Source organism: Centruroides sculpturatus, unplaced genomic scaffold (genome assembly GCF_000671375.1).
Source record: "Centruroides sculpturatus isolate CEXI.00-Female unplaced genomic scaffold, Cexi_2.0 scaffold304, whole genome shotgun sequence".
Taxonomy (NCBI): domain Eukaryota; kingdom Metazoa; phylum Arthropoda; class Arachnida; order Scorpiones; family Buthidae; genus Centruroides; species Centruroides sculpturatus.
In genome coordinates, this window is record NW_019384662.1 from 161,784 (window position 1) to 173,673 (window position 11,890).

The 11,890-nt window shown below is 32.2% G+C and overlaps 1 protein-coding gene across 1 annotated transcript in view; it reads right to left on the reverse strand.

Moving 5' to 3' along the window:
- The window catches only part of LOC111626578 (F-box only protein 25-like), a 71,634-nt gene extending 60,468 nt beyond the window's left edge, over window positions 1–11,166 (reverse strand). The window contains exon 1 of the mRNA XM_023369996.1: window positions 10,847–11,166. Coding sequence (XP_023225764.1) covers window positions 10,847–10,962 — 116 coding nt within the window. The 5' untranslated portion in view covers window positions 10,963–11,166. The remainder of the gene's footprint in view (window positions 1–10,846) is intronic.
- Between the last annotated feature and the right edge of the window lie 724 nt (window positions 11,167–11,890).

Here is an 11,890-nt window from a genome sequence, read left to right on the forward strand (position 1 = left end):
TCTTAAAAAGAATAGAATTTCAGATATTGACTATATGTAGTATACGTTTGAGGTTACTTTTTCCGCATGTTGACACCTCGGTGAGAGAAAAAAAAAAAAAAAAAAAAAAATGGAGACAAAAAGATCGAAATAACTTGTCAAGCAAAAGCATGCAAAATTAAAATTTATGATATTTCTAACAAATACAAAATTTGTTTGTGGTAAATGTAGTGTAAAAATTATTTATTGCAAAAACTGTGCATAAAATTTATCATAAAAAACGTAAAATATTTGATGTTTAATATGTAGATTTAATTCAACAATTCCTTGGCAAATATAAATTAAATATAAAAAAATTAAGTAAGCTGCACCAGTCAAATTGACTAATGCAGTCATTTTAGGTATATCATTTTGCCAGCTGTTCTAGTGTTAAGGTGACAGTTTGATATAAAATGCACATGAGAAAATGGATCATCATAAGCAAATTAAGATAGACCCTCCAAAAAACTTATACTGGTACAAAATTCAGGTATAAAATTAATAAATGGGTTTCAGAAATTTAACAACATAAATAATCAACCTACCTTTAGTCCAAATTACATAGCATTTGTACATTAGCCAAATGTAGCCCAATAATAAATTCAGCTTGTTATTTGATTTAGAAATATCTGTAATACAAAGTTTTGCATTCATGGAGAAGATATTTCTCAACACTGGTGATACTTGTATTTGAGGTTAAAATTGAGTTTAAAAAATATTAATATAAATTTTCCATTTTGTTTATTTTAATAGTAAAAGCTAAAAGATAATCAAATTGTCAGATTTGACTACTTATAGCAGGGTTAGCCCACTAGTGGCCTAGCGGTTCTGTCGCTAAACACTGGGAGTTTGGTTGCAGGTTTGCACCGTGCTTGGACAGGCTAGCCACTTGGTAATTTCAGGTTTTTTCCTTGTTTGTAACACCTGAATAGGGGCCAGTTTCCCTTACAAGACCTCCCGGAAGGCATTCTTTCCCCTCGCATAACATCACACTCTGGAGAAGGCAATGGGGAACCACTATTGGTGCAACTTCCCCAGGATACACATCGGTGCATACTAACCACTTATTAACTTGTGCCGGGTGCTCACCAACATCAGGATTCTGATATGACACCCAGAAAAAGATAGCAGAGTTGCCGACCAACTGCTTTTTGAATGGACAGTCCACATGAATAATGTCCTGTCCACTTCACTGCTTTTTAATATACATTCAACTACCATTTTAGAATCTCTGAGTGGAGTCAGTAAACAAATAGTCCAACTCCTGCAAATTTGAAACTTGTGACTCCAACTTTTCCCTTTTATAAAAATGTCAAACTATGATTGCTTTTATAGTAAAAGGTACCACTGGGTATCTGAATATTTTATCTAAAATTTCTCTATAAAAAGTTGTACTAAAATTTATGGCCAGAATAAAAAACAATGGATATAACAAATTTATATTGGAAAAGATTTCCCAGTACATAAAGAAACATACTATAACTTAATTAAATAATAAAAAATGGAATTATTTTAGCTGTTATCAAAAAACTGATTTAAATTTAATCGTTTTAAAGAAAAAAATTCAGTACAATAAAATGCAAAACAACAATTTGATGAATGACGTAATAAATTGGTCCATAAAATAGTTTCTCCAGCCAGACTATTACAAGAATAGTTAATTTCCTACCAATGCTTGGCTAAACTCAAGTATATAGTAAAATTTTAAAATATGAAATTTGGAAAAAAAATCAGTCATCTTGAACTGATGCATACAATCACACCTCAAAAACTTATACCAATGAATAATAAGCTGGAATAATCCTATTAATTATATTTTTCTGTTTTCTCTCTATTTAGTTTGTTGCAGTTAGATTCTGATCTTTGTTTTATTTTTTCATTGTTTTTCTGTTGACTGTTTTAAAATCAAAATTAATGTTATATAAGCAATAATAAATAGTCATAAATAACTGACAATAGAAAAGCAATGAAAAGTTAATTAGTCAAAACACAATTGATATACAAAGAAAATCATCCGAGAAGCAAAAAATGTTGTGACAAGTAAAAATTATGGCACCTAAAATGAAAGTCAAATTTTTTTCTTGGGAGTTTCTCTTTGGTAAAGATAACCTTGGCACTTTGAAGCCATACAATAAGCTTAATATTATCTCTGTACTTTTCCTTCTTGCTTTAGTAATGCAGCAAAGCCTTCAAGAACCAATTTTAAACACATTCTTTGTTTTTCTTACATGTCAAAAGCCAGTCAGATGATTGAGCAGCAGCATTCCAGACTGCTGTGCCATGCCTTTGTGGCACAGAAGGATTGAATTCTAGTCGAGACTGCTGCAAAAAATTTTTTACATAGAATCTACCAGTGTGTCATTCTTCATCCTACACCCATATTACACCACTGGCTAAGCAGATTTGATTCCTAAACACTGGAAATCGGCTCAGGTTGGCACTTTGGCTGATGGGCTACTTTTCTGGGTTTTCTTCACATCATTAACAACCAAATAGGGGCTGGTTTCCCTTAAAAGATCTCCCAAAAAGCACATTCCTTGATTGCAGATCACCCTTATGTTGCATGCCAGTATATAAACCATTCAAATCAACACTCTCACTCATTGTAAAAAATCATTTGCTTTTTGAATGGCTTTTATGCTACTTAGTTTTATTTTTTTTCACATAACATATAAATTGCTCAAAAATAATAAAATATAAATGTCAGTTTTTACAAAGATATACTTTTACAAATGCAAAATCAGTCAAGTACTGTGCCATGTTTTGTGATTTTTGGTTTGGTAATAGCAAAAACAAACCAAGCCTGGAATACATTATATAAAGAGTACAGCTCTCTAGGCAATATGAATATGTTCATTTAAATTAATAAAAGCTATTTTCTGAAAGTACAGAGTACATTGTGTGCAATACACATAAAACTGATGTGAATTTATCAAAGTATCCATTTTTTAAGAAATTTCATTAGAAACTAAAAAATATTTTTCACTTCACATTTTACATATAGTAAAATTTGAGGTAGAGTCACTAGAGGAGCCAAAAGAATTTTACAAACATCAATTCTGTCCTAAAACATTTTGTTCCTGACTCTATACTGGTAAACACTACAGGTAGGGTAGCAGATCTATCAGAGACAGCATAACTAATTCAGATTGGTCTGAAGTAATTCAGCTATTTAATACTTTAAATCCTGAGGAGAAAAACTTTCTTGGTGTGAAAAGTTCCCAGAAATAGAATAAAAGTGGCAATTTTTCTAGAAAACTAAAGACAAGAGTATTAAAGGGTATAAAAAAGGTAGTCTATAGAACTTCACTGTTTTGGTCCCAGCACGCTGTATTATGATAATTACTAAAATAATTATGTTGACCTTCTGAAAAAAGTATGAGATTTGTGTTTACAAGGACCAATATCCAAAGTCAAGTTAGCAAACAAATTTTCATTTTTCACTTTACTGCAATTCCAGTGTTCAATGTCATCTCTACTGCCAATGATCACATTGTCTAAAAGTGCCAATACTCTGAGCAGTCCAACCAAAAGCATATCCATAAATTTTTGAAATATTGAAAGAACTGAAGAAATCCCAAATGGAAGATGATTAACTTCTTACAACTCATTTGATGTACTTTACAATTTTAGCTGATTACTCATCTACTACAAGTTAAAAATATGCATATTATAAGTCAAGTTTTGTGAACAGTTTACACCCAGTTTACAACCAATTTTGTGAGAAATGACATTTGCTATAGGCATTGGGTACATAACCTGCTTTATCACCACATTCAGTGTTGCTACATAGTATCTACATAAATGAATTTTTCCATTTGTCTTAAATACTATTACCAATGGAGTAGCCCATTCAAATTATTGTATTTTTGCCAAAATACCACTAGCTTCCTGATGGTTAATTCAGCTTCAATTTTTTCAATTAAGTGCAAAAAGGGACTGAACAGCTTTTAAGAAAAATTGGTTTAGCCTCAGGTTTTAAGTCATTGGTGACTTCTAGGACCTTAACTTTGACTACCTTTCCATCAAATAACTTTGGTGATTGTTGGGCACTGTTTCTGAATGATGATGCACAGTTCCTAAACATATACCATTAGGGCATTGAACCAGTTCCAGCCAATAAGATTAAGGTCTGTTCTGGAAACAACCAAAAGGGGTAACTTTGCTGCCCATCTCCCTAATATTACATATAGCCATTTCAAACTAAATATTGAGGGTGGCTGTTTGGCCCAGGTTCAAAACACATATTTGCCTCCTAGGTACTAGCACTGAATAATATATAAATGCTTTGCCAAATGGTTTGCTAGGTGCTATGGAGTAGTCAACATTTGTAATGTGTATTTTCACAGACTTGCTACACCATATTATTTTGAGAGAAGGGCTTAAACTTTCTTGGCCTGACTTCTGGTTGGATCAATACTTTTTTGTTAAACAGGCTTTCTCAATATGCTCGATCTTTGTGCAAAAATTGCACTTAGATATCACAAATTGAAACACATCTGGCAAATGCCAATCTCCACAATGATAGCAGTTTTCCCTGGTGACTGGAAGTTTGGTTCTGTTCCTGCAGCTATCCACCAAATTGGCTTCGTTTCTCATGCAATCCTGAAAAGTTAGTTTAAGTGATCTTAGAGTATTTTATCCCCTTCTTTGACCGTGTTTTTGGTTTATCTTGATTAATATGCAGTATAGAATCACTAGATCAGACATCTTTTATACTTTTCTGGACAAACTCACTGGCAACTGCCATATCATACTTTCTGGAAGATAAGTGTTGGACCTTCTTCAAACAACTAATGCTGTACAGCAGGGGTGGCCAACAGTTTTTGTCCCTGGGCTGGATTGCAAAGAAAACTTTTTCCACGGGCCAAATCAGAGACTACCCTAGGAAGATTTTGAGGTTGTGCGAGATCTCATTGCGGTGTCATCCTGTAGAGACTGAATTGTAGATAGAGATTACAGATACATTTTTCACATTATCATGCTTTATCAATACTCTACACTGTACTTACGAGATTTATAATGGAGTGTTAACTCTAAACGCACAGTGAGTTATTGACCTTTTTTTTTTTTCAGGCATCAGAATGTTTCATCAAGCTATTCTGACTTCAATACCTAATATTGAAAGAATGATCGCAGGCCACATAAATTCATTAGATGGGCCGTATGTTGACCATGCCTGCTATAGAGAGTCATCCCTAACTCCACAAATGATCCTTTCATCTCCTAAACAATCATCCAAATCACTAAAATTACATGTGTTGTTTAATCTCCTTACACCCAGAATAAATTTATAATGTAGATGAGATAAGTGTAGACTTTAAGCTTTTTCCAAACAAAATATTTATTTTGGTACAAGAAGCATCAGCATCTGGATTCAAACAGAACAAAGAATAAATCACAACAGCACTTTGTTTATATGCATCAGGCAGTCATAAATGCCTATGTCTATAATTGGAAAGTCTGAAAAACCTTGTGCTCTTAAACATTTAAACTTCTTACCTTTTGTGTATTATAAAGCTTGAAAATCAGCACGCATGGAAATCTGTTTAGAGTGGTTTAATCATAAGTTTGTTCCCAAAATGAAGAACTACTTAAAAAGCATTAAAAGGCCTGTGAATTACATGCTAGTCATAAACAACACTCCAGCATATCGTAATGATAGTTTAATATCATCATCACAAAGTTCTATTTTTATCATCCAATGTAACAAGTTTGATATAGTCCATAACACAAAGAGAATAATTGCAGGTTTAAAATGACAATACAGGCACAAACTTCTTTGAGATTTTAGAACACACTGATCATTATCAATGCATTCTCAACTTTTCTAAGATCTTCAGAGAATTATCAGTATTAATTAATGATATTAAACACTCAATCATTCACATACAACTTTGTGTAGTAGCAAAAATAGTTTTATTAATCTGTAAAAGAATTTAATGTTTTTGGTCATATTTAATGACTGGAATCATCAGGTTTATGTTCCAAAACTCAAATGTTTTCAAATGTTAATGGAGATAGAACAAAAGCATGCAAATACCAAATTGAATATAAAATTTTACAAATCTGTTATGTTGCTATAAAATAGTCAAAACTAAAAAAAAATTACAGAACCTCACACTACTCAATGATGGATATGTTACTGTCTTTGACTTATGAGGCATTGTATCTATTTATTCACCTGACACCCTGCCTTTGCTATCTTAGGAACTACCTGTTTTAGAGCAAGTTAACCTCTCTTCTACCATTCATAGGCAAGTTCTGGAGCTGGTGAACCTGATGACATACTCTTCATTTTTCCAGTTTGGTGGAACCACAAACTTGCAAGAGAAGTTTGTCCTTGGGCAGTCCCTATCCAAGACCCTTTGCAAGGTGATTTTAACATCATTGTTGAAGTCCTTTCTGCCAAAATAAAGCATCTAAATTTAAATTAGATACATAGATGACATGCTTATCTTTCAGAACAAAAAGCCTGATATACAGGAATTCTTGATTTGTGTCAACACTAATCCATATGGATAAAACTGCTCTTGGAACAGGACAGTGATTGTAATATCCACTTTTTGGATATTTTTATTATACTCAATGATGATGGAATCAAAACAAAGATTTTTGAAAACCCTCATACAATCTCTATTCCTTGGGTCTCATGTGACCCATTATACTACAACTAACCATTTTCAAAGCCTTGATTAGAAGGACAACCCACTACTTGACATTAATAGACAGGAAGATTAAAACACTCAGGGACATCTTGCTTATCATCCTAGGATCATACAATCTCTGACAACTTCTAGAACACCCTAGCTTTGGATAGATATGACATTACCAGAGTGGACTATAGAATGGTCAAGTACAGCTGCTCTATAGTAAACAACAACACACAACACCAGGGTGTAGTAAACAACATGCCCTATGAACCAATGACCAGTCGCACACCGATCATTAGTTCATAGGGTACATTGTTTACAGCTGCTATCTCAGGAACATGTTTAAAGCCTGGTCTACACATAACGTCTTGATGAATGTTTTACTTGATCAGGTAAAATATCAGATAAAACTGAACGAAAACTCATGATCACACTACATACATTTTTCGCTTCCATCTTTCTCTCCACTTCATTAAAACCATAGATGACGTATTAGTTGCTTTAAGCATTATTTCATTGTCTAATGAAATTAAGAACAAAAAAGTTATTCATTGTTTATGGTGGTATAGAAGATGGGTTTTTTTTTTATAACTCTTTCCACCCTGTGGACACTAAGAGGGCCTTCTTTCAGCAAGCCAATTATGGATTTGGCCAAGCCCACAATGGAGCAGCCAGGTGGTGAGGGACAGGCCTGACATATCCAGACAGACCACCACCTGAAAAATTCCTGGGGCTTTTTAGAGCCATCCAGATTCAATCCTGGATTCCCAGAGTGGCAGGCTGCCTCCTTGACTGTTTGGCCATGTGGCCATCAATAGAAGATGGTTAATCAAGAGCATTTTGTCACAACATTTTGTCTGATATGTTTTACATGATCAAGTAAAATGTCATGAGTAGACCAGACTTAAGGAAATTGGGAGAGGTACAGGCATGGAAATAGTGTACAAAAAGGAGTTTATAAACTCCTGTGGAATAGTAAAGACTCAGTGGATCCTTTGAATTTTGAACATCTACACAGTACCCATCACAAATGACAAGGTAGCACACAATTTGGTATATATGGGAACTATCATACAATCCTTAACTTCACAGTTAAAGGAATATAAGTATGCCATTAAAAAGTCACTCCCCTCTACACCCCTGGCTGCTTACACATTAAATGATTTGGTCCAAGGTTCATTGTGAGATTACCAAGCATTTGTGAAACAAGAACCACCTTAGAAACGTGGAGGCCCTTGTAATCTATATATCAACACGCAAGAATTCTGTCAACTACAAGGACCTAAACACAATATTGAGTGCTTGGAAATCCTGGTTTGAGTTCTAAAGAAACAAAATATAACATGCATTTCTGCTACTATTTTTGTTTTTTTTTTTTTTTTTATTTTTAGTTTTGCACATTTCACAGCAATATAGCAGAATGTAGAATTTTTTATAGCAATATAGCAATATAGCAGAATGTAGAATTTTATATTTAAGCTGTTTGGCATGCTCTATACATATTTTCCCAGTGTACCAATATCACAAAGTTAATTGTAGTCATGCATTTTCTAATTGAGTCTTGATGTTTTTTGATTTGGTATGCAGAGATCTACACATTATATCAATATATCCAAAGGGATGATCTATTCTATTGTCATATAAAGGTATTGAGTAAATGCCTGGAAGAATAGTTTCATCCATAGGATTTGTCATTCCTGAATAAGAAGAATACATTCGGGCTCCTTTTATAAAGCAATTCAAAATTTGAGATTCGAGGCTGAAATCACTCTTCCAGGCACTTAGGCACTTACTTAGTACCTTTATACAACAGGATAGATCTTCCCTTTGAATATATTAGTGCCACATGTATATCTCTGCACATTAATATGAGGTTAATGTCAGACCACTCAAAAGTTATTGCCTGTCATCTGGATGAAGTCATATATTGCCTCAATGTCTCTGGCACAGCAGTGCCTGCATATTATAAAAAGGAGGGGTTACAAGCTATGAAAAAGGGTATTGTAAATACATTATATAAAAAAACATATATATATAACTGTCAAGGGATACATATGTAATATATATAGTGCCAGATTTATATTTTTTACACTCTAAGCTAACAAAAAATTGAGGCCCCTTTCCCAATCTTTTTTTAATTGTACAAAAAAGACACATACGTTTATTTACATAGGTTATTAATACATAATAAAGTCTTTATTAAATTATTTAACTTTAAGATGTGCACAGTGCACAATGTAAATTAATTAAACAAAATATACTGTAATATAAAAATTTAGAGGCCCCTCAAAAGCTGAGGTTCCAAGCTAAATGCACGTATTTGTATTTATTATTGCTTTGTTTGTTGGATGGATGTAATTAAAGCTTTAGCTTATTTAGCTTAATGGTAAACCAGACACTGAATACATATATACAGGAATCCCTTGATTAACACAGTTAATTAATACAGAGAATATCAAAATCACTTTAGTCAAATACAGTGGTATTGTATTTAACTAAACAATTTACTACAAATAAATTTATAAAAATTATGCGAATATTTCTTACCCAAATGAAGAAACTTAAAATGTATCTAGAATTATTTCTTCTAATTTATTTTAAAATTTTTCTCTTTTTTCAAAAATGGATATCATGATTATTATATTTTTCTAAACCTAACTACATATTCTGAAACTTATTTTTCTAAACTTATAAAAATTTATAAATCAAAACTAAAGTTTTTAAATATACAGTAATCTGGTTTTCATTTTGGAATGCAATAATTATTGCTCAGGATTTCAACATATAATTTAATATTTCTCTTTGGTATTTTAATAATAAAAAAAACTATAGAATAATAATATTTTTCTATATTTTATGAATGTATTATACGTCTATTCCACTGGAGACAGTTGCATAGCAACTAAAACTCCATTCAGGAAAAAATATTGCAATTCAGGTAAATAAACAAATATCCTTAAAACAAACAATATTTAGGTTTTTCTTCCTTTAGTCTCTTAAAAACATCACGCGTATATCTAGCTTCGAAATACTCTACAAATTTCCTAAATAAAACCAGTTTTCTTATATGCTTATATTTTTTAAAAACTAAACTAAATTACATCACCCATTCAAAAAGAAAAAAAAATGACAAGAAGGGAAAGTTTAAAAAGTTTTTTAAATTTAAATTAAAGTGCCGATATTTTCTTTACAAAAACATATTTTGCACCGAATTAAACTATATTTTTAGGAAATTAAATCATTAAAAAGATTAAATAAGCTTAATGTTTTTAGTTAATTTTTAAACGATTCTTGCTCAAAATAAACATACTTTTAACTTTTACTCCACATTATATACTGTATATAAGTCTTCCTTTCAAAGTAGATGTTTATATATATATACACAAGACTTATAATTCACAGTTTTAGTTACACTAAAGAATTTTTTAGCAATAAACTTTCTGTTGCTTTTTAGCACTTTTTTATAATTTCCAGGTAAATAGAAACATAATTTAAAATATGTGAAAAAATTCCTAGTTTAAAAATTAGTTATTAAATCTAAAATTAGATTCAAATTTTAAAAAAAAACCGATCGCATACAGCTTTTTCGCTATATTCGCTATACTCCATTTACTCGAAATGCTTTAAGCTTCGCAATTATCAATAAAAACAAGTATAATTAAGAAATTTTTTAGTAAAGTAAATTTATTTTTGCCGTTTTTAAACGACTATTAGCCGTTTGGGCAGGAATTTCGAGACGGCATATTTTGTTTACAGAGACAAAACGATATTTTATTAATGTTAACCTAGCAGCAGTTACAATGCAGAACGGTTTAGAGATTGGCTGGACAAGGTCAGATACGAAACCTGTCTACTGAGCATAGCGTAGGTTGTACTTACTATATCGTTCTCGTTACAGTTCATTAAATTTTCTTTGTTTCCTATTATTTTAAGTAACAATTAATAATATATAGACGTATAATACACATTTCTCACGCTGGCTTTCTCCTAATGCAACGTATTTTAAACGTTACTCTAATTTCGTGTCATAAATCTAACTCATAAAATGAATATCAATGGTCGTTTTATGTTCAATTTAACTCCGAGCTTAGATAATTTCGTTCAAAAGCGCGTTTTGTTATTAACCCGTAGAATAGAAAAGGAAAATAAAAAGGAGGAGGCAAACAGCTGATTACCTTTGCTGCACCGTACGGTTCAATTTCTCTAAGATTTTTTTACGTTCCCAACCTTCTTCCGTTTTGACCCAAGCTTCGCCTGGCGATCTCCAATCTCTGCCTATGAATGGCATCATCGAACAATCACGATCGACTTGCTTGACAGAATCGAGTATTGCGTTGTTTGCTTATAACAGCTGCATGACTTTGTTGACGGAAGTGACGCGCGTTCACGTGATCGGTGTCTCTATTACCAAACAAACTCGCGGAGGAAAAATAACTTTAAATTTTCTAAGTATTGTAATTATAAACTTAATACGCCTACGTATATAATTCGAGTATGTTTCTCGATTTAATAGTAAATTAATAAAACATTCAAAATAACTTAAATTCCCACTAGGGGAGCTAGCGTCGGAATGTAGTCGGAAATGTTAACACGCGTTAGGCCTTTTGTACCGGATGTGGTCTATCGGTTTTCGAAATTTTTGGGGGAACAAAAAGAAAAACTAATTGATATTGTAATATAATAATATTTTTAAAGTAAAAATGAACATATACAGTATCTACATATAGATAGATAAATAGATCGATTTCTTGTTGTCATCGATCAAATACTGTAGTATATAAACTTGTGTTACGTTAAAAACGGAGACGATATTTAAATATTCCTATAGGAACTAGGTTTAAGAGACTTCTATAACCGTGAAAAACATAAGTTAAGCTATAAATAATTTTTTTTTTCTAATGTTTGATTCTCGGCACCAAGACGGCCTTTTTTCCACGCTCGTCGTAGGTTCGGCCAGGCTCGATGCCTCTAAACGCATTTCGGTGGGATAAATGGCGGGGAAAAAAAGAGAGTGACGATATGAAAGTTTCAGTTTAAATGCTCCCGAAGATAGCTGTTCGAGATCTGGCAAACTTTGTATTTTAGAGTGAAATTAATTCAATTACGTTTAATTTTTATTAATATTTAAGATGCTGGGTATGATGTTTAGCGTTGCTGTTTGTAGAAGCAACTTCTATAATAAATATAATTTTAAAAAACAAACAGGATTGAGTAAAGAA